Here is a 23,264-nt window from a genome sequence, read left to right as displayed (position 1 = left end):
TGTAGTCGGAGGTGCTGAGATACTCCAAGTAACAAAGGGAGGCCAGAAACCAAACTGCAGGCTGCTGGCTCCGTTCGGAGATAGTACTCACCCCTTCCTCCAGACTGAGGCATTTGTGAGGTGATAACTATCAGGAGTTAGAGCACAACCAGGGAAATTTCTTTTTGTAAGCATTCGGTGAACACCAAATCTACAACGAGCAGGAGAAAACAGGCTTTCTGTTCTGTAGATGGTTTTGCAGAGCAGCCGCTGCATTTCTCAGTGCTTTTTAGGCTTGTCTGTTCTGTGAGTCAACCACCTGCCCAGTTATCTTTCCCACAAGTTGTTGGTTTGTTTTTTTTTTTAACTACATGTATTTTGTTTTTGAAGTGAAACAAATGTAGCTATATTATTTCCTGGTTCTCTGCAGTAACGGCCCACACGCTGTGCAAAAACAGTCTCCCCTTTTTTCTTTCTTCTGTCTATATTTGAACATGTCATTTTGGCTAAGAACTGCAAATCTATAGATGGTGGAGGGCGCGTTATGCTGCTCGCCTGTACAGCTTCTCATATTTTTCCTGTCTTAGAAGACAAAACAGATCAGTCCTGACTACTGACAAATGACAAGGTGTTGAAATGAGTCAGCTTGGCACCTCGCGTAGTTGTTGTTGGTGTCTTACAGGGTTGCATTACCAAGTGATAAGCAGCACATATATCTGGAATTTGGACTCACCCGTTGTTCATGTGTTTATTTTTTGTTGCTCTTCCTTCCTGCTTTCAGTTCCTCTCCTTCACGTCTGTACGTGAAAAACGCTGACATCCAGTGTAATTGATACTCGGTGTAATACCCAGCCAGGTATTTAGGAGAGGAGTTTTGAGGAGGGAGGCTTGCAAAATGCAAAGTAGCTTCTAGCACGCAGGGTGTGGACTTCTGGAGCAGGTGGGTGTTGGGCTGGAAAACACTCTTCTTATTTTCCCCTCCCTCAGTTCTTCTCTTGGCTTCTTTCTCATTGCCCATCCCTCTTTGCTGTTTGCTGCAACAGAAGTTCTCCTTCTGCCTGTTTCTTCTCTAAAGCTCATCTAGATTTGTATGTAAATGTGAAATATCAACATACATTATTTATTGTTTAAAATTGCTAAAGCCTTTGTCTAACAGATGTGGTATCTACTGGTTCTTGCTAAAATGACCATATTAAAGACCTGGTTTGAAATTGAACTTTAACTGTACCTATCTAATGCATCCTAAGGTCTGTTTTGCCATAGAGATTGTGGCCTTTGGAAAGTGAGTATTGAATATGGTATCTCGGTGTGTTCAAATCAACTGCTTGTGCCTTAGTTTTCAAGATATGTTTATCAAAACTCAACACATACTTTTGCAGTATGTTAGTCTGTTAATGGGGGCAAAAAAGCAAGTGTGCACTTTTTTCCTCTTTGTCCTGGCAGAGGTTAGGTTCTTTCCTGTTCCACTCAGTTTCTCGTAGTCGTTATAAGAAAATAAGATGGAGTACTGTTTTCTGGAAGAAGTTTTATTATCAAATTATTTCTATACAGCATTTTTACCCTTGGTAGGGTAATACAGATCTGTGTATGCACTTGCTTGGAATTCAGTTCCACCATAAAAAGAAAATCAGCAAACACCACCTTTAGTGCAAATTAATGCCTTAGATTATATGGATTTTCTGTCTTTTTTTCTTTTTTCGTTTACGCATGTTTTCCTCTGAGCACTCTCCAAGTTCATCTTTGAATGAGGGAAGATTGTGCTTGTTACAAAAATAGGTAGCACTTCAATTTCTAGACAAGCGTCAGCTTTACAGTACAGTCGGAGGTAACTTATCAACCTCTAAAGTCCTTATTTCTTCATTAAATTCATGAAATTTCTTCACCCCTTCATGGGGCAAACCCATGCTTAATATTGCACAGACAGGGCATTAAAGCAGCAGAGGCTGTGTCAGGTGGGGAAGAAGCTCTCCACAAGGAGGAAGACCACCAGTGATGAGGACTGTTTCAATAATACATGTTCTTGTCCCACCAGCCTGCAGCAGGAGAAGGGAGAGGGAGGGCGGGGGGGAAATCAGTTATTTTTTCCTTAGAAAGGAAAATAATTGTTGGAAAAAAGTGGTCCATTTTTAAGTAGGCAGCTAAGGTAGGTGTGTAAGTGGGCAGGGTAGGAAAGGACACCTTATATTAAAATACTAAACTAGAAAAATCTACTTACTTCCTGGGTATCTTCTGATCAACAGCTTGCGGACTTCATCGTGGACCCATATCAAGATGGCAAATGGTACAGCCACAAACCAATACTGAAACCTGGCAGTGGGAGAAGAGGTTCTCATTCAGATGCATCTAACAGCTCAGCTGCATTTCTGGGGTCTCTGTGCTATCTGATGCCACTAAAAGAGAATCTGGACTTTTTGGCTTCGCCTGCCCCTAATTTAAGCACTCAGAAATAAGATTATGTGCATGTAAGCCTCCCAGTCTTAAGTAGTTACTAAATTAATTTATTCCAGATAATGTTCGGAAGAAAATGTTGCCTGGTGGTATTATAGTCTCTGAAGATGGCAGAAAAATGGAACTTTTCTGACAGTGATACATTTAAAATAAAACCTGCTTGCATAAAACGAGGTAAAATGCTATCTAATGTCACCAAAACATTGGGGATCCTGGAAAAAAATATTAAAATGTTTGTTCTACACAAGTAGGTTTCTGGATCCTCTGTAGTAAGTCTACTAGAAAAAGTAGTGCTTTTAGGGGGGAAACTATGATGCCCCTTTTGGTCAATAAATTGTCCACCCTGTTCTTCACAATGAATTTTCTTAAATATTTATCCTTGAATTGTGCTGCATGGGCACCCTGCTCCCATTCATCTGTTTCTGGCAGAATGGTATGTCCATGATTGTTTATATGCGGAGGGCAAGGGAAGCAAGCTAGCATCAGAACTCACCTCAGCGGGGTGAAGTTCAGGGCTGTAACATGTCCGAGACCATAGGTAAGAATCAGAGCAATTCCTATCTGGGAGAATATACCCACCCAGATGACTTTGTTCCTGCAAGAAAACCGAAGAGGAAGGGTTACACGCCTCTGGCCCTGCATAAAAACCCGATGCCATGCCATAATGCAAAGGCTGTGCCGCTTCCAGAGCAGTGCTTGCGCTCCGGTAGCGAGCCTGAGTGATCCGCTCAGATGATGAGTGCTGCAGGCTGTAGCACGAGACAAGCTGTAGACAGTGCAGCACTGTCTTACATTGCATACACCCGTGTCCTTCCTGGTGTAGCATTCCTGACCTACCTAGATTAAGGTAAGCTTTAGGTAGACATGTGGCGTGTGTTAGTCATGCCTGCTAGCCACACGGTGAATGTGCGCATTGTGACTCAAATGTAAATGTAAGAAGGAAGTATACATAGGTGTAGGTTCTGTACCTGCAGATAAAGGAAAAAAATTTGCTTTCCTACCAGAAGCACTCTGAATAAATACCAGGTTTTGTATTTCAGTCCCAATAGATATTTTGAACTCCCTGGCTCCCATGGGACTGAAGGGTACAGAGTGTTCTGCAGAGGGCAGCCAGCACTGTCTGGGGTTGTTTGACCAGCTGGTGTTTCCTCAGCAGCTCAAGTTATCTCTGAGAGGTCCAAGTGTGCTATCTATTGATAACTACATAAAGAACTTAAGAAAATAATCTGGAGAGGAAACTCCCTTTTTTGTAGTAAACATTTCAATGAATGGAGAGTTAGTTTTAAGCGGATGCATTTTCAGAGTAACCAGTGCAATGTCTTTCTTTAAAGAAAACCCCACCATGAAATCATGAAAAGCGGGGTGAGGGGAGTTGTAATAAATATTGGTCTGAGATTTGCAGTAGCTTGAAGCCTAGTTTAGTCTTTGTTCAAAGACTGGATGTGAGTGGGCTGAATAACTGAGCTAACCTTCTTCCAATTAGCAGCAGGCTAACTTATCCTCTCGTGCATCAGGTAAAGGATCTGCAAAACTCACCTGAAAAGGCCCTGCTGGAAAATGGAATTTCTTCGTGTTTTCCTGATGATCAAATCGGCAACTTGCTGAATTGTGATGCTGACAAAGAAGGCAGTGTAGCCAGTCCACTGTAGGTACATCCTCTGGTATTTTGTCTGCAAAGTGAAGGAAAAATCAAGCAGCGTTATATCAGACACTCGTACCTTCTGCAAGCAACTGCAAACCTTGATATTGGGATTTCGGTTACTAAGGTGTAAATGCAGAGTTATTCCAGATTTAGGTACATAATGATCAGATTTTGGCCAGTTATTCTAGTCTGCTAGTGACTGTGGATGAGTCATGAGGCTGAAGCACGAGCCTGGTGTAAGGAGGTATTTAAACTGACTTATTAATGGCTTCTGCATCTTGTGATTTCTTGCAGAATGAGTGAGGGGGAGTGAAGAGTGAAAGGGGGAGGAAGAGTCTGCAAAGTACTTTATAGTAGTGCTGTTCAGAAGCAGAGCTGAGAAATTGTGATGGGCTTAAACATAAAGTCCAGAGAAGAAGGTGCATCTCCAGAGGCTTTGATTGAGAAGGCAGCAAATAGAAGAATGAATGAAAGAATGGAGTCTGAATGAGAGTGCTGGGTGGCAGGAAGCTCGGAATAGCCTATCCTGAGGGACCATTAGATGAAAACTAATTATTTTTGCATTTAAATCTCTCTCTCCTTCCCCAATCCCTTATTTTGGAGGGCAGTACAGAATTTTAAAGAAACTGTTGGGTGACAGTGCAAGGCTGTTTCAGTGCTTCTTTACCCATTGCTGTCCATATGAGTCCTCGAAGTCATTAATGGCATTGTTTTCCCAGTCAACTCGCACGCCAAGCAGCGTGTAAGGGAGGAAACCTTGTTCAGCATACACAGTAAAGTAGGTTACAAAGGCTCCCACTGACTGCATGATACCTGCAAAACCAAAGAGGTTGCAATGAGGAAGCAGCAAATTTTAGGAGCACTGGGGAATACACTGGCTATCAGTGTTATCTGTCTGCCAGGGCATGATACTTGCTATGAGTCTAAAGGTAGTTTTAGGGCTCTTAGTGCTCTAAGGTTCTTGACCTCTGTAGATAAAAACCTGTTGTATTGTTGAATAATGAATAACAGAAGGGAGTTAGTATGTTTACCTAGGAGAGCAGGAGGAGGAGCTGAGTTTCAGCTCCCCCTTTTCTAAAAAATTAATCAGTTTGCTGGTATGAGATAGCATTTCAGAGAACAGGTCAACCTACCGATCTGCAGATAGGAGTATATGGCGAGCTGCTCATTCACCAGCCTGTCTTTCCTTTTGTTACGAGGTCTCCTGTTCATAATATCGCTTTCAGCTTTTTCGTAGGCTAATGCAACAGAGGGGATCTACAACAGAAATAAGCTTTCAGAGTCTTGGAAACATTTGTCTGCTTCTCAGATGCTAATCAGAAAAGTTTCAGTTCTCAAGTGGTTCTGTTCTCTGTGTTGCCTTTTCAGTATACAGAGAGCAAATGAAAGAAGGATCCGTGTAGTATCCTCTTGACAGGTATAGAGGATTTGAGGGAAGTCTGAAACTGTTTCATAGGCCTGATGACCATATGATGATACAAAGGGCCAGAGCATACCGAAAACATCTTCCCCATCCCTTGGACTGGGCTCTGATGAAATGTCTGGTATTCATCCCCTGTAGTAACTGCAACAATCTGTGTGGTCTCTTGATTGAAACACACTGTTGTTTTGCATACTACTGAGTTTTGCTTGTCAGCATGGATCGGAAGTCTTTTCTTTCTGCTCCCCCTTTGCAGGTTTTCCTTTCTACTCTTCTTTCTCTGTACCTGCCTACTTTTAACCTAGCCCTCTACTCTTCAGCTAGCTTGTTATTCAGCTGCAGGGTAAGGCAGCTAAATCTTCCAATGTTCTGCGTGTCCCTTTGCACCCAGACCCTCTCATTTGTCATGATATTTTGGCAGAAAATAACTTAAAAGACCCCAACTTACAATGTCTGTGCCCAGGTCAATGAATAGGATGGTGATGGTACCAATGGGCATTGGAATGCTGGCAATAATGTAGATGAGAAAGGGACAAAGCTCAGCAATATTCTTAGTCAAGGTGTAGGCAATTGTTTTCTTCAGGTTGTCAAAGATTAGGCGGCCTGGAGGAAAAGGAAACACTTCTGTCAAAGCTAATTGTCAACAGTGTTTTCCAGAAAGAAGTTCCGTTTTAAACTAAATGGAGTGAAAACACGTACTGCTTATGTCTAATTTCTTCATATGTTTCCTCATGCATTTTGGGTGGGTGGTTGTTGTTTTTAAAAAAAAAAAACAAACTACTAATCTACCTTCCCTTGGAGCCTTCTGAAAATTCAAGTGAATATAAAAAATCTTTGAATGGGAAAAGCTGAGGGGAAAGTCCCATTTGGCAGTATGCTGTAATTTTAATGGAAAGCCCTTTACAAGAGAAGAAGAGTGGGATGTGGGCAGCTGTCATAGGTGGAGCATAGTTAAGGTGATGCGTGAGCAAGTAATGGAGTGAAAATGCAAAGAAAAGAGTTTGTATCTTTGTGAGGCTCAAAACTGCATTGTGACAAGATGGGAAGTGCTTTTGCCTGGAGCTTAAACAAGCAGCAACAGCAGACCAATGTTACATGTGAAAGAGGGGGGTCATTTCCTTGCTATCTGTCTGTCATGTGTCTATAAATTTAATTAATTCCCAGTTATTACAAATATCACAATCGCATTTCCAAATCCAGAAAGAAGAAAGGGGGGGTGAGCACAGGAGGGAAGGATCAGGAGGACCTGCCAGTGCTGTGTGGCTGTCAGCAGCTTTCAGCTAAGAAAGTGGATAGCAATATTATTTTTACCTTCCTCCACTCCTGTGACAATCGAAGCAAAGTTGTCATCCAGCAGTACCATATCAGCTGCGTTTTTAGCTGCGTCAGAACCAGCAATACCCATAGCAATTCCAATATCTGCTTTTTTAAGAGCAGGGGAGTCATTGACTCCATCTCCAGTCACGGCAACAACTGCTCCCTGGAACACACAAAAGGATCCAGACGTGGGTTCTTTGAGGTGATGGTGCTGTCTTCCCCTAAGGACAGTCTGCTTTCAGCACGCTCCCTGTCTTTAAATCTCTAGAAGAAAGATGCTGATGAGAAGTTTTGAGTCTTCTTTGTACCCACATAAAACATAGCCAGTGATCAGACAGACGCTAGGCATGATTAATACAGCAGCCTCAGACTTTTGTGTGATAGATGTCTGTATGTGAGTTTGGCATCTAGACTGTCTCCACAGAGAGATGGGAAATTTGGGGGTATGGTTTACTAGATCCTGAAGAGTAGGCAGGTGGATTTATTGCATTTAAAATGCACTTAATCTGACCATTTCTTTCTGTGGAATGTAAGGGGGCTTAAAAATGTATACATCTGTCTATATGTATATGGTCTATCCCTGTCTGAGCAGACCCAGGCTCATTTCTAGTATCTGTGGGAGAGTTTCGGTTGACAGTGTGTTCTTTGCCTTTTTTTGTGAAGTGCTTATAGAATCAGTTTTCATCTCAATTGTAAATTACGTAACTATTCAGTTAGGGACCTTTCTTATCTTACCCCAACAACTTCTAGTCTCTGCCAGTCTATGCTAGAATTGTGCTAGTAATCCAAAAGATGGAAAACTCTGATTATTCAACTCACCTTCTTTGTTCTCTTCCAGTGAAACCATCTACTGCAGCTAAAGGTCCTGTTCTAGCTGATGCAAAAGTTTGTGGCTTGATAGCAATACAGAGTGTTCCAAGGGGGGAAAAAGCCTGACAAACTGATTAATAGAAATACTGAATGTCCTGTCCCTGTGGGGATTTAGCACAGTGTCACTCCCTATAAATAATGCCATGTACAGAAGGGCTTATAAGCTCTAAGTACTAAACATAGCATGTAGACTGGCTGGCTGGAGTTGAGGGGGGCAGGGTATTCCTTTTCATTCTTTATGAAGAGCCAAATCTGCTAGGAGTGTGGGTATCTAAGCAGCACAGAATATATTTACCCCCTATCTGCCAAAGGCTATTCAAAAAGAAAATGAGAGGGGTGAAATTGAAAGATTTTATACTTTTTTCTTCTTCTTTTTTGCTTTCCTGAAAGCATTTCAGGCTTAAACCCAAAAAGCTGATAATTCTGATGGGAAAGCTTAGCTCTGGCATAATTACAAAAATAAAATAATGTTTTGTGCTGCATCTCCTCCTCTGCAAAGTTCAGGCATGGCAGTAGTGTGGTTTTCAGTTTGCAGCGTCTACTCGGAGGATGTCATATCTGAGGGCAGAATCCTTTGATATGACTATTTGCATCTTTTTCAGAGCTCTATACATGTCATTTCTTTCCCTTCTGCCTCTTGTGCTGGCTGCACTCCATGCTTCATTACATAATTTTGCATGTGGATGGGACAAACTCTCTTGAAATCCTGCTTTCTGTGGGTTGTTTTACAATCTTTGAAAGTAACATAGGTAAGGCTTGGTCCTGCATAAATCACGCTATGGTATTTTGTGGGATTCATACCTTATTTTCCTTCTAAATGTTCCTGTGGGCAGGAATTGCATAGGTCTAAATGGCCACAAGAGATGAAAAGATGTGGTAATGTGTTGCTTTTATCTGGGTTTAAAGAATTCCTGAGGGAAGGCTCCTTCCCAAAGTGTACAGTCTCTGCCCAGGAGGCTTTCTGCACAGCGCAGCAGCTTCTCAGAATGACACGCAAAAGACAAACCCTCGGTACAGCTCCAAGCCAGTTAAACTGGGGAGAAGCTCGTCCTGTCAATGGGAGTTCAGAGTCTGTAACAGGAATTTGAGTATCTTGGATTCCATCCAGGCAGTGTTTGCAGCAATGTTAGATAATGTTCTGGCACAGCGAAAAGAATATAAACAGAGCTTAGAGAGCACTGGAGATTGGCTTCCATCCTCTCACCTCGGGGATGTCCTCTGTGGAAAGCTACTGCCTCGTGAATGCCCTGTGGCCATATCTGCGCATAACCCTTTACACTTCTTACCTGCCTTTGACAGCCTTCAACTATAATCAGTTTCTGTTGGGGCGATGTCCGAGCAAAGACTATCTCGGAGTGGTTACACAAGATTTCATCCAGCTGCTGCAAGCTCATATCCTTCAGCTCCATCCCATTAACCACTGCTGCCGTGGCTTCTCTGTAAGGGCCGGGGGAAGGCTGGGTGAATTTTCACATCAAAAGGCTTAGATAAAAATAGTGCGCTCAGAGGATGCATGTGGCTTGACAGTAAGGAAAGCAGCAAATTGAGTTAATTTCGGAAGTGTTTGTTGTTAATCAGCAGGTGTTGAATGAGAGGCGCCGCAGAAATGCAGTGGATGCCAGTTACCTAGATACAGAGCGGGGAGCTGAGGCTTCCTCCCCGGCAAGCGTAACAGCAGAGAAAGAGGACACTTGGTGGGAGGGTGGGAGAGTGGAGAAGGAAGGCATCTGGGCTGTGAAGAGCTTTTATCTTTCTCTTGTGATGTTATTTCTCTCACGTTTAATGGGTGGAAGAAGAATTTGGACCCTGAGGGTCCTTAGGTCGCGTGATTCTGAATTGTGCCTTTCCTCTGTGTGTTTTGTCAGATGGGCTGTGACAGCAAACTCCAGCGTGATCTGCAAAGTGTAATCTGCTCGGTGTTCTTTCAAGGGGCAGCAAAGGTGAGAGCCACTGACCTGGACGTGTAGTTATTTAGGTAGAAGTGACATGTTGGATGGACATAATGGCTGGGAACGTGGCAAGAAACAGAAAAGCAGAAAGGAGCTGCGATGTACGTAGGGGCTGTAAGAGCCTTGTGGAGGGAGACGGTGAGGTGCAGCTTTCAGAAAGCAAACCCATACGTATCCCCTGCGCTCTCTTTGCTCTTACCGTCTGTTGACTTGCTCAACAGGAATGTTGAGGCGCTTGGCGATATCTTCCACGGTCTCGCTGGTGGCTGAAATGATACCGACGCTCTTGGCAATGGCCTTGGCCGTGATTGGATGGTCGCCAGTGACCATGATAACCTGAGGAAGGGACAAGCGCTCAGCATGAGTGACAAATGTGTGTGTAATGGCTGGAGCGAGATAAGGGGAAATATTTACTCTTGTAGACCAGGAAGCGGTTTAGAATCTGAACGTGAAAAGCTGTGCTATGTACACAACAACGACAGATTATGACTCTTAATTACTTAGTGCTGGATTGACGTCTGGTCTCTACCTCTTGTGATTGCTGCTATTTTATCAGGGTTGTAAAGGAAGAACTTGTCACAGGCAGCAAGGTTGGAATAGTGCAGAATAAAGAAGCCTTTATATAAGAAATTATATTGGCTATACTCAAAGGCTTGTTAGTTAGAATATTGTATCTTAAAATGGATCCTTGTGACTGAGGTGTCCTGACAGGTAAGATGTTTTTTTCTTGTTTTTCTTGAAGAAAAGTTGCCAGTTGCCACATCTGCCTTCAGACTACAAAAAGCTTCCTCAAGGTTGGGACTTGGGATTCATCTCATCTGAGATCACTAATTCTAAATACAGATTTTCCTTTATTTAGCTAGATTGCCTCTCTGCAGGTTTGCTTGTGGGTGCCCTGGGAGTGAAGTTAGGAGAATTACTCCTTCGGGTTCAACTCGAACACTTTTGAGATTAGTAATTCCTGTGCATAAAAGTTCATAACAGGTGTAGCCCTGCGCCCTAATGCCTTCTCAATAATTGTTTCTGTTATCTTTACTCTGTTTACAAGCAAGTCATTCTAGCTGGCACAGTTTCTGTACTCTAGAAATGGATCTGATAAGACAGTATCTGAGCTTTTCCGAATTTGGATTTCCAGTTTTGGGGTTCCATGCACTTCCTATAATGTGATTCCACTTAAATTAAACTGTTCTGACTCTCAGGGCTTTCAGGTCATTTCTTTAAGTTCCAGTTGTAGAATGTTATTAATGAACACTTAGATTCCTGGTAGTTGTTGCTAGAAAGATACTTAATGACATCCTGATGGAAGATCTTAAAAGTTATATTGATTCTTTCTGTAGAATCACCATATTTTTCATTGTAAATTCCCTACCTTGATCCCAGCACTGCGGCATTTTGAGACGGCGTCCGGCACTGTGGAACGCGGTGGGTCAATCATTGATAAGAGCCCCACAAAGCACAGGTTGTTGGTTGGGAAGTTCATGGAATCTGTGTCAAATGGGTAGGTGTCTGGAAACTCGTTTTCAGGCAGGTACAAATGGCAGAAACCTGAAAGGAAACTTAGGTTGATGTGATGTGCAGGAAGCAGTGGGGGAAAGAGAAGAGCTTGCTGTATTGCATCAGCTTTGTTCTTGTCCACAGAACTCCAGTGCGTTTAACAGTTAGCTTTTTCTGGAGGATTTTTTTTTCACCTGCCATTGTAACCTTCATATCAAGGTCCACCCAGAGTCAGTGTTTCATGGGGCAAAGCTAGCGATACTGCCAGCACAGAAGAGTGTTTTCCTTTGTGGACTCCTTATGGAGATTTTTGGCTGCTCCATGTGGCAGATGACATCAGTATAGCCTGGTAAGGGCATCCCTGCCGCAGGGATCTTGCAGCACATCGGTGTGGTTTTAACACTCTGCTTAGGAGGCTGTATGCTTTCCTTTTTTCCTCTCTACTGCAAGAGGAATGCAGTCCAGACACACTGGGTTGTACCAAGATTTAAAGCTCACTTCACACCACCATTCTGTCATAGTCCCTCTAGTTGGACTCACCCAGCACTCTCTCTCCCATGCCCCCCAGCTCCATGTATGCTGTTTGGAAAGCTTCTGCCTTTTCACTGTCTAGTGGTTCTTCTTTGCCGTTGATCATGATGGTGCTACATCTTTCCAAAATCCTCTCTGGGGCACCTTTCATCACCAGCAGGAAGCGTTTGTCGTTGGGATCATCAGTCTCATGAATGGAAAGCTGTGCACCACAAATGTGAAATGATTTGAAAGAGCATACGTGATCCTCATTTGGTTTTAGTTTTGGTCACTTTGCATGGAAATGATGTTTCTACTTTCCCATGAGAATATCGTACATTCCATTAAGTGAAATGAACTATATTTATTACAGTTTAATTTTCCTCTGTCATTGAATTATCCCACTAAGACTTCCAGGTTACAAATCGTTGCATTAGACCCAGTGATAGAAACAGTTTAAGTTGGAAACAATCTGACATAATTTCCAAAAACGGAACACACCTGGAATTTGTTGGTAGAGTTGAAAGGAATTTCAGCCACTTTCTTGTTCTGTGCTCTAATACTCATGACATCACCCAAAATGACTTCTGCAAATTTCAGCAGAGCTGTCTCAGAGGCATCACCTACCACAACTCTCTGTATGCACAAAAGAAGAAACCGTTTAGAGCAAACATACTTCTGCGCTTCCATCAGGAGAAGCTTGCGTGATTCTATAACATGTCCTATGCTTAAGCAGCAATGAATCTACATTGCTATTTTCAAGCTGTCCTCAAAAATTATTACAGTAATTGGGACATCTATTTTGCACTTGCTGCTAGACCTAAGCTACAGCACCCAGATGAAATCAGCATTTGATTCTGCGAAAGCAGATTTGCAATCATTTTCAGGTTTGTGTAGCAGCTTTGTAGTGCAGTTCTGGGGTAGCAGCAGGCACGTACGGGTGCACAAAATCAAATGACTTTGAGGAAAACATTGATGGAGTAAACAGTAGAAATAAGGGATTTGTTCTGGTAGTCTCGTTGCCAGAATTTGCTACCTTCAGCAGTCATGTGTGAAGACGTTAATTAAGGCATGTTTACCTTTTCTGTTTTGTTGTATTAATAGTGTAGTAATTACTAGTGTAGAAATTCTCGGTACTCGAATTGCCTTTTTCCTTATAGGGGCAGTTGTTCTTGTCTGTGTGGGGGTTTTTTTCTCTGTCTTTTTGTGAGTGTATAGCAATAATACTACTATAAATAGTAACTTAGAAGATTGTCTTCAGTAAGATGGAGGAGATTACTAAAACCAGAGAGAACAACTCATAGGTATTGCTCTTTCAGAGGAAGAGAAATAAGCTGATGTGACGTAGGCGGTACCTTCATTATTGGGAGATTCTCCTGTCCTGGTCTGAATTCTGCCCGGTTGCAGAGAGTTACAATTTTTGATAATGCTGTCCATGATGGAGAACTTTGATCAAAAGGCTGGGCTGAAAGAAAGCAAAAGACACATTGCATCCTTGAGCATATTACGTGATAGAAGTAGCAGCTTAAGTTTGAAACAAGATTGAACTATTTGCGGAAGAAAATGGTTCTTTTGAGAGGTTCTGTTAGGGAAAAGCAACTTGACACAAACCTTGACATCTCTTGGTTAGCAGTTCTGGCAAAGCTGCTTAGATTATGTTTATCTATTTGTTTCCCTACTAGATTTACGGTCAGCAAAAGGCTCTGGATTAGAAGCTCACAGACTTACTTTCTGTGAGTGGAGTTCAAATATTAATTCCTTTTTTCACATCTCTACATGGCTAAGAAGGGACTTCGCTGTTGCACACTACACTTCTGCATGGAAGGAAGATACCTGGTTTAGCTACCAAAAGGCATTCCCGTTTGAAAGCTGGTGGGTATGAAACACCACAGCTTTAATCAAGCAGTTGCCCCTGCCCATATGGCCCGTTGCCATATTTACCTGTTTGATCCTCACTGGTGTCAGCTGAGTAGATCTGATTATCAAACCAGAGGTGAGCAACAGTCATCCTGTTTTGTGTGAGGGTCCCTGTCTTGTCAGAACAGATGATGGAAGTGGAACCGAGTGTTTCTACAGCTTCCAAGTTCTTCACCAAACAGTTCTTCTTGGCCATCCGCTTGGCTGTCAGGGACAGACTCACCTGGCAGAAGTAAAGTCAGTTCAGCTCGCTGTCAGTGAGGTACAGTTACAAAACGATTCAATGAGGTTACATACTTCTGCTAGGGTTTTTGTTTGGGTTTGGTTTGGGTTTGGTTTTTTTGGGTTTTTTTTTAGGAAGAGAACATTTTTTCAAAATTATCTTTTGGCTGACTGCAGTGCATATTTTTTTTTCTTTCTTTTTTAATAGAGTTGTTAAGGTCAGAGGTTTGGCTGTAACTAGCACGAGTACATTTGCTGCTGAGAGGAACCTGCTTTCCTGCTGATGGAGATGAGAGTGTCATATCAGTTAAGAGGCTGTTTTAGATGGAAGAACATACGGGGGGGGGGGGGGGGGGGAGCTCCTAATCATCAACTTAATGAATCCTGAAATTATCCTCTTCATTATTGCAGTCCTGCTGGATGTTCATTGTTGGTGTACTTCAGAGCTAGCAGGGCTCAGCGGGTGTGCTGCTTCTCAGCCAGGGATTTTAGTGATGCCTTGTTTGTGTTAGTAAGCGGAATTTTCATGCAACTTTTAGGGTGCAATATCCTCATTTCCAAATAGGAACAGGTTGTGGGGAAATGAGTCATATCCTTCTACTGGTTAGCAATTGAGGGAGAACAGTACTTGGAGGGCCTTATTTCTTCAAGTTGCAACTTTTAAGATTAATGGCTCAGTGATGCCAGAATTCCCAAATGAAACGTTTATCCTTTCAGTTTCATGGAAAAAAAACCCACCCCTATTTCAGACTCAGCTCAGCCAAGTCACTTAATAGGTAACTGTTCTTCACTGGTTAGTGTGGCATTGTAATGGAGTTATTTGTGTGTGTGAAAGGCATTTCGGCCACTTTCTTGTTCTGTGCTCTAATACTCATGACATCACCCAAAATGACTTCTACAAATTTCAGCAGAGCTGTCTCAGAATGAATCGTGGTAATGACTGAAGGATTACAGTGGCAACCACCAAATTCTCACACAGACTTACCGTTACTGTGGCTAGCAGTCCCTCTGGCACATTTGCCACAATGATGCCAATTAGAAAGATGATGGAATCCAGAATCTTGTATCGCATAGAAACAGATATAATGAAGAAGAGAACACCAATGGAAATGGCCACTCCTGCCACCAGGTAGACAAAGTGTTCTATCTCAATAGCAATGGGTGTTTTCTCGTTTCCTACTCCTGATGCCAGAGAGGCGATTCGCCCGATGATTGTGCGATCCCCAGTGTTGATTACAATGCCAGTAGCAGTGCCTGCAAGGAAATAAGACTGTCAGCTCCAGGAGAGGCTACTCCTATCTTCTGTACCCAGTACTGATCAATTGACACCCTCCTTAGCTTTAAGATGCCTGAGACTTCACCCCAGAATTACATTATTGCCCTTAAAAATCTTACAGCTCTGTCGGTCACGAAAGATGTAAACTATTTTCATTAATTAGTCATCTTTGATTGCACTGCCGTAGGAATGTAGCATTATCCTGGGCACTGTACAGCCTCGTAGCAGATGGTCAGTCAGGTATGGCACACGTAGCTTTTAGTGCTGAGAACAGGAGCAACACCTTTATGTGTGCAGAGCCCTAACGCAGAAGCATCCACAAGTACTTAGAGGCATCTGCAATTTGATATTCCTAAAGAATGTAATGGGAAGACCACAAGGAAGCAAAAAATTGATTGTTGCACCCATAACTAGACTAGGTGTTAAGACACATCTCACTGGTTGATACCAAGTGTGACCAGCCTAGTGCTTAAGGCTTTATTTTGGTGTGCTTGGGACAGGAGTTTCTTGTGAGCCATTAAACCTTTCTGGAATTACTTGAAGCAGAATTGCTTAGCATGAGTTAGCAGTATCGTGCAGCACTGTCTGCAGGTGCCGTTCCTGGGGTCCCCTCTCTTTGTACGCACCTTCCACGCAGGTGGTGGAGTAGAACACGATGTTCTTGGTCTCCAAGGGATTATCATGGGTGAACTCGCAGGAACGAGACTGTGGTTCTGATTCCCCTGTGAGTGAAGAATTGTCCACCTTTAATGAAATGAAGACATGCCCACATTAAAGTTAGCAATATGCAGTTACATCTCGCCCAGAAGGCAAGGCGGCAGCACGTCTACTAATGGGCAACAGGACCATCATCTCTGGGTGCCTTTTCTCTGGGAGAGTTGCCATTGTCACTGAGAGAAACTGTTCCTGTGGGGATTCAGTCAGCGCTGTGTGTCTGTTGGTGGGATTTTCAGTAGCAGGCTGAAAGCAGCCGTCTTTTGAAGATCTGCCTCCAGGTCTGTGGAAACGCTTAATACTGGATTGGTGCTCCTGCCTCTGTCCTGACAAAGAGCATTGTTAGAACATGGTATGGACCAAAAGGCTTCCTTTGACATCCAGGGAGTGGGGATGGTAGTCTCAGATGAGCTGAGCATCACGGTGTAACTTCTGCACTCTATGCACTCTGTGATTTGATTAGATTCTGTCTAATTAAAGCTCTAATAACTCAGTGGGTGCACAGAAATTCTCTATATGTAATAAAAGTCTCTAAACCATGTTTTTCCTCTTTTCCCATGTTCTTCAAAGTACTATTTACCTTACAACCCTGAGTAAAGATCAGACGAATATCCGCTGGGATCCTATCTCCACCCTTTATTTCCACGACATCCCCAACCACCAGCTGGTTTGCAGGCAGTTCCTTCTTTTCTGCATCTCTGATGACAAGAGCTTGCTGAAAGACATAAATGTGACAACAATCAGCATTGTGTCTTCTTCTAAACCTCCTACCAAGAAGTATGTTCGAGTTGGGCTTTATTGCGCTTTTGACACTTTGAGGTGCAATATTAGAATGAACTTCTGTTTCAAAGGCAGTGGGTGGTTCTCACCTGTGGAATCATTTTACTGAAGCTGGCCATGATGTTTGTGCTTTTGGCTTCTTGATAGTAAGCAAAGATACCAGTGAGTATAACGACCAGTGCCAGGACTACTCCAAGGTAGAGCTAATCAATAAAAGACATAATCCAGTTAATGTAAGTCACGCTCAGTAATTCCTCCGTTAGAATAAATCATAAATAAGGTATTGGTCAGGTTAAAAGTTGGCTTAAGAAAAGAACTTCCAAGTTTTCCCTTGCTAATGAGTAAATATATATATATATATATATAAATTAAGCTTTTTGAGTATGAAAAGGGTTTCTAACAGCAAGTTTTCCATCTCTCTAAAAGCCTTCTCTAAACTACACCTGACACAAACCCAGACAAATTATATTACTAGCAGAGTGTAACTCAAATCATAAGGGAGTCGGAGTCAAAAGACTCCGGAGTTCTTTGTGGACTTAGTATCGCTCTTATGAGTACTCAATTCTTACAATTACGTATAGTGGTTATAAAACCTTTGGATAGGCACTCTTAGACGGAAGTGGTATGTCAGGTATTTGTGCATTTATCAGAACTGTTCAGCAGTGGAGGGAGAGTCCTGAAAAAGTATAAGGCCTCCTTGTAGTTACTGAATAACTGTGAAGTAGTATTTAAATTATTTAGATTGTCAAAGGGTCAAATACTCTGTGGTTATTCAACTACTTACATTGTCAAAGGGTGATTCAGCTCCCTGTGCAAGCTGAATGCCAAAGGAAATCCAGGAGAAGACAGCTCCTATCCATAAGAGGATGGAAAACCCTCCCACCATCTGCTTGAGGAACTTAATGATTTCAGGGGTGGCTTTGGGAGGAGAGAGGGAGTTGGGACCATCCCGAGCCAAAATCTCTGCTGCTCTTGCACTAGAGAGACCCTGCAAAAGTAAATGACAGCTTTAAAATGAATTCACAGAAAACCAGATTATTTTTTTTTATCTCAACTGAGAACAAAATTCACATGCTGTTTTTATCTTAAATGTTGCATCACAGCTCAGCTGCAGTAGCCTGCACCTTTGATTTCCAGGCGTTCTGATTTCAAAGTGGTCACACTTAATTATCTGTTACGAAGAAACAAGTATTTTCTGTACTGGAGCATTGAATTTGGGGCGGTGTCCGTTAGGAGTTTCCATTTTGTCAGGTATCTATCAAGTATACCTGTACTAAGCGTTTGGAAAGCTGGGGGGAAAGAGACATCAGTTCTTTTGCTGCTGTTTCTGCATTTCCACCAAGATATTTGTAGTTCATGGGTGTCATGAAATTCGTGTCTGTACTCTGGCCACATTGCAGTGCTTTGATATTCGAGTGTTAGGTGTCGAAGGGACTCGGGTGCATAGTTTCTTAAATCTAGTGTTTCCTTCAAGGTAAAATCATTTCCAGTGCACTCTTTTACTATAAATGGTTACAGGCACTGCTGGTGAAAAACTAGCTGTAGTGAAATCAAAATAGCAGGTAAAAATTTGAGAAAAGCTGAGGTCCTGGTGCAAACTTTGAGGTCATGTTTTGTGCAAGGATTTTGATTTCAAAATGGTAGCTTAGACTTCTTCAGGCTTGAGAGAAACTCCGGTTTAAATCCAGGTCAGTGCTGCATGTTGACTTGTTGGTTTAGGCTTTATTGGGAGCGTGAATGCTTGTGTCCGCACGTACGTCTGTTGATGGGGATGCCTTCCTGCTGCCTCTAGGAAGCTTTGGCTAAGCCAGAGGCAACCTAAGGCAACTAATTAAGGTGGTTTCTTGGTGATGCCTTATGGACTTACTTTGTTGATGCTCGTACCGTACTTTTCCTCCAGTTCTGAAGTGCTGAGTTTGTGGTCATCCTGGATTCCAAAAGAAAGAGAAGATGATCGTGAGAAAAATGTCAGTATTGAAATCTTTATTTCAGGATCCAGTGACTGTTCAAACTACCTGGATCTTGGAGCAGGGATCCAGTGGTTAGTATGACATCCCGCTTTCCTCAATAGACAATATGCAATTTGCATATGGATAAGTAAAATATCTTCCAGTGGAAGATGCTATTTCCTTTTCGATTTTTAAGAGTACTTTTGTAAATAGCTCCCTCCTCCAGCAAATCCGTCACAAGGACAGAATGGTGTTTTCATGTTAATACTGCCTGCAACAAATGTCTGTGCTTCTTTTAAATAAATAGTTCCTCTTTACATGCTACAGGACTCAAGCATTCAGTGCCATAGGAAATATATTAATAGAAGAGAGAGCGTGGTGTCAGAATATGTATGAACAATCTTTGCACTTGATGGACAAGGTACGGTGTGTGAAATCATTCGCCACAGTCTGGTAGAAAGAAGCAGCAGGTTCTAACCACAGGTAAAAAGGGTGTGGGAGAGGGAAATCTCAAAGCTCTTCTCTTTTCCCTGCAGTGGCACCTCTGTGGTATCACTGACCCTATTATATCTGGTCTCAAACTGAGATTTAGAAGCCAAGGGTTTGAGAGCTCTCACAATAGTTTTCACAGGATGATTCACTGGTACTTGAATGTGTCAGTGAACTTGCCTGTGCTTTGGTTTCTCATTAGAAACATGAGAGTAATCATATGTGCCCCGGTGGCAAGGGTAAGATACACTGCGAATTATTTACTTAGTACTGGGTAGATCTGGAAACACAGTGGGTAAACTGATGGCCAGTTTGGGGGTTTCCTTACCATTTAAGTACTATGTAGCCCATAAATAGCATCTCCTTTGAGTTGTTCTCAAAGCAGTTCAGAAAAAAGGTCACTATATTTTTCAGATTCATTTTTCAGATTGGGAAACTGAGTGTCTAGAGGGGAAGCAACTTTTCCAAGATCAGTCAACAGGTCAGTAGCAAGCCAGAAGTAAAATACAGGTTTCTTGAGTTCAGTGTACTGTCCTTGAAGTACAGGGCAGCTAGTTTGGGGAAAAAAAAAAAAAAAAAACCACCACCCTGTGCTTATAACTGAGGCATGCTTTTAGATCCCTGGAACAAAATGTTGTGCTTCTACCCTTCCCTGTTTCCTGGCTGACTGTGCAAGTGGCAGTTCACAGGAGAAATACTGATTACAGTTACTCCATGTGGCAAATAACTCCTCTTTAGGGAGATGATGTTCTGTACCATTGGGGGCTTAATTAAGCCAGAATCATTCTTTCATTGTAAGTATTAATCTTGCACAACTTTTTTTCTGGCACATTTCAGGAGCATGAGGAAGTTAATCCTTCCCTGTGCTAGGGTTTTTGGTGCAGCTTGGCTCTGTTAAAATGATAGTGCATCGGCGTTTTGCTCGCCTTCGCCAGATTTCGTTCCAGAGGCTGTCCTACCAGGTCTGGCGGGAGCTTAGCCACACTCACCAGGTCCAGTTCTTTCTTAAGGTCTTCTGTCTTCTTTTTTTTCTTGTTGCCTTTTAAGTCTTTGTACTTCTCCTCTTCATCTCCAATCTCTGTTTTTTCTAGATCTTTTGTCCCGTAAATCTCGACTGAGTAAACATCAGACTTTTTCTGTAAAAGAAATACAGTTTTGGCATTGTTGTGAACATCTGCTGGGACTTGAAGGAAGCAGTAAAAAAATACCACAAGCAAGTCATACTCTGAAAAATCTACTTCTCTTAGACAAGCTACAAGTTGCTACCATCTCCTTCTCCTGGCAGCTTAAAGTGCTAGTTGCTGTCTTATCCTGAGATCTCTCCGGCGTGTGTTACAGTAATTATGGTCAGGTCTTCAGCAGATGTAAATTACAGTGATTCCTTTAGAGATGTGCAACACCTTTAGCAGTTTATGGTCTAACACAAAGTGTAGGAATACTGCCCAGGGTCTCAGCATTGCTAATGAAAACCATTAAGTCAGTTACCAGCTCCAAGAAGGGATCAATGTAAAAGCAGAAGATTTTTAAAAGGAAAAGGGGTCAGAGAAAACACTCACTGAGAACTTGCCAGTTCCCGGAGCTTTTTATATACATGACTTCAAGATTTACTTTTGTTTTATAAATAAAATTAACATTTACACATTTACATTCGATCATGTGGTGAGAGATGGAGGCAAACACCATACTGGTAGCTGAGGAGAAGCAAGTCTCTGTCACATGGAGCTCCGAACTGACAGGGAATTAGCAAACTCCTCGCTCCTTTTGGCTGATCTGGTATCAGGTCCAGGGAACTGCTATACCTAGGGGAGCTAGTGTTTTGCTTTTATTCATAACTTGGGGGTTGTTCTGTTTCCTAACTTCAAGATAATACTGTAGTCTGAAGGGCAAACTTCCTGTGTTGCTAATTTACCAGCTTCTATAATCATAACGTTCCAGATCCTAATTATCTTGTAAACTACATGCCATGCCTTGGAAGAACTATTGGTTGACCCCATTTCAGAGGCTTCCTTACAGATTAACAAACAGAGCTTCATGAGAGTCATACTGGATCTTATCTGATGGTGTGCTTCATTAGTGGGACAGATGAGCGCGGAGGCTGCTGCTGTCTGTCTGCCTGTGTGTGTCTGTCTGAACGAGCACACACACACTCTGCAGGGCATTTGTCAGTGTTCGGACTCCTGCAGAGGTACTATGTCAGGTGAGTTGGGAGCAGACATCTGAATTACATCCAGGCTAAACCAGAGCGCTCAAGTAAGGGAAACAAGAAGTCAAAAAAAAAAAAAAAAAGGATTGAGACATCTTATTACTTAATATTATTCTGAACTGAAAAGTAGCATCTTATCCTCAGATGCCCTCTTGTTACAGGAATCTTGAAGTCTTGACATTGTATCTCGAGGAAGGGAAAAGCTAAGAGCTGATGAGTAGTTTGAGGAGTCGAAAGTCTTGAAATCCTTTTCCTTAAAGCATTTGAATTTGCTTGGTGATAATGTAACCCAGATAAAGGACATGTCTGTTACAAGAAGTTCTATTTTTTCTATCTTCCCAAAGATTCACAGTCTGGTTTATCTATTGGGATTTTTTCCTTCACCTTCCTCCTCCTTCTCCTCCCCCTCTCTTTAACTATCCCACCCAAAAATCTGTTCAGCTTCTCAAAGCCCCATGAAGTAGAGAAGCAAGAGAGAAAGAAAACAGCTCTCTCTTGTGAGAACATAGCAGGTGGAGAACAATAAAGAAGATTAATGAAGTTAGTAAACTGTATTGATCACTTCTATGCATGATCTATGATTAATCTTTAACCTGCAAATTTTCACAAAATCTCAGACTTTTTGCAAAAGGGATACTGATCATGAATCTCTTGATTATGAAACAAGTCAGTCCTAGAATTCTCCCTTATTCAATCTTCTCTCTTTACTTTTTAGGGTTAGAGGTGCATACCCATCTACAGTGAAAACTTTAGTCATTATACTGGATGCCCAACAGCATCTAGTGTTAGTTCCATTTTTCTCTGAGCTCGTATTTATAATATACATGTGTATATTAAAATTTAAATTAATGCTTGTTCTTAAGAAGAAACATATGCAGTAGGAGCAAATCTGTGAACAGTGTACTCACCTTTACCATCCTGGTGGAGTGTATTCCTTTCCCAATGAGTGAAACAGCCAAGCTAAAGTCTCTGGATGAAAAGCAGAAGCCCAGCTGGTGAATGAAGTGGCTCAGAGGAGTTTTGGCTGTTGGAGTGCAAAAGCTCCCAGAGGTGGTAGTTCCCTCTCAGCTGGCAAGCAGACGTTAGCTGGAATCCTGCTTGCACTTCGGCATCCTTCAGGCAGGACGAGTTTGTTGTCCAAAGCCTGTGGAGAAAGAGCACTGTTTGCTAGTGCTTTATAAATCAGCATCTTGTGCTGCCACTCCACCCCTCCCCTTCCAGGTCCAGCCCATCTTCTGTTTCACCTGTAGTAGGTGGAAAAATACCACAGTAATGGGCATGTGGGTTTCAGGTCAGATAGTTTCTAATTATTCCTTTGTAGTGTTTGCTCACAACTAGGGAACGGGTATATTATTCAACTTGCTAGAAGCAAAGAGTTTCTTTCTTTCAGAGACTTCCCAGCACGGGGCTCCCCTTCTGATTTCCAGCTCTTGTGGCAATGTATGGCGAGGTAGAGCAAGTCTGCGCACATTTTGTCCTGCCCCTTCACATAATGTTCCCTTTGCTTGCCCTAAAAGTCAGCTCCCTGCCCTGTTCAGGTACTAATAGGGATATAGTAGAGCTGTGCTCCTTCAAGCCTCTTAGCTTGGACTTCACTTCTAATTCTTGCATTGTATTTGTTGTGTTTTTAACCTTCATGCTTAGCTGGAAAAAAGCACTTCCTGGTGCATTTTCAGCAAGAGCGTTTACCTGAACAGCTTGCTTAAATTGTTTGTCTTGTACCAATTACAAGCTTCCATACAGGACTGATAATGAGGTTTATGATACTTTTGATACCTGGCGTGTCTCGTCACTTAGAAGTAAAGTTAACAATTGCTTCAGCTCTGAGATTTAACTGACAAAAAGGATGAGTCAAACATGGTGAAAGGTTTTATGTACTTTAACGTTATTTGGGGGAAGGCTTGTCTTGCGTCTGACAGAACTGGTCTCACTAAACTTCAAACCATTTCAGCAGTTGGTCTTTATATTATATAATTCATGAGCTTCAAATTGCATTGTTTGAGACGTGAGGTACCACAGTCGCTAGCAGATGACTCAAATTGTGGTGAGAGATACAACATGTTAATGGAGATAAGTAATGTTTAA

The 23,264-nt window shown here is 42.2% G+C and overlaps 1 protein-coding gene across 1 annotated transcript; it reads right to left on the bottom strand.

Moving 5' to 3' along the window:
* Window positions 1-1,487: 1,487 nt before the first annotated feature.
* On the bottom strand, window positions 1,488-22,330 carry ATP12A (ATPase H+/K+ transporting non-gastric alpha2 subunit). Its single transcript, XM_037409808.1, has 23 exons — window positions 22,088-22,330; window positions 19,966-20,112; window positions 18,406-18,465; window positions 17,323-17,526; window positions 16,628-16,741; window positions 16,339-16,473; window positions 15,671-15,788; window positions 14,754-15,022; window positions 13,571-13,769; window positions 12,985-13,094; window positions 12,131-12,265; window positions 11,660-11,852; window positions 10,995-11,170; window positions 9,825-9,961; window positions 8,963-9,113; window positions 6,801-6,969; window positions 5,938-6,092; window positions 5,203-5,326; window positions 4,737-4,882; window positions 3,964-4,097; window positions 2,921-3,022; window positions 2,195-2,286; window positions 1,488-2,012 (listed from the first exon to the last, which is right to left on the bottom strand). The coding sequence occupies exons 1-23, from the start codon at window positions 22,094-22,096 to the stop codon at window positions 1,984-1,986; spliced, it is 3,108 nt and encodes a 1,035-aa protein (XP_037265705.1). The 5' UTR covers window positions 22,097-22,330; the 3' UTR covers window positions 1,488-1,983.
* Window positions 22,331-23,264: the final 934 nt, after the last annotated feature.

The sequence above is a fragment of the Falco rusticolus genome, chromosome 16 (assembly GCF_015220075.1).
Source record: "Falco rusticolus isolate bFalRus1 chromosome 16, bFalRus1.pri, whole genome shotgun sequence".
Lineage (NCBI taxonomy): Eukaryota > Metazoa > Chordata > Aves > Falconiformes > Falconidae > Falco > Falco rusticolus.
Note: the sequence above shows the minus strand (reverse complement) of the source record. Positions and strands in the feature narration are given on the sequence as shown.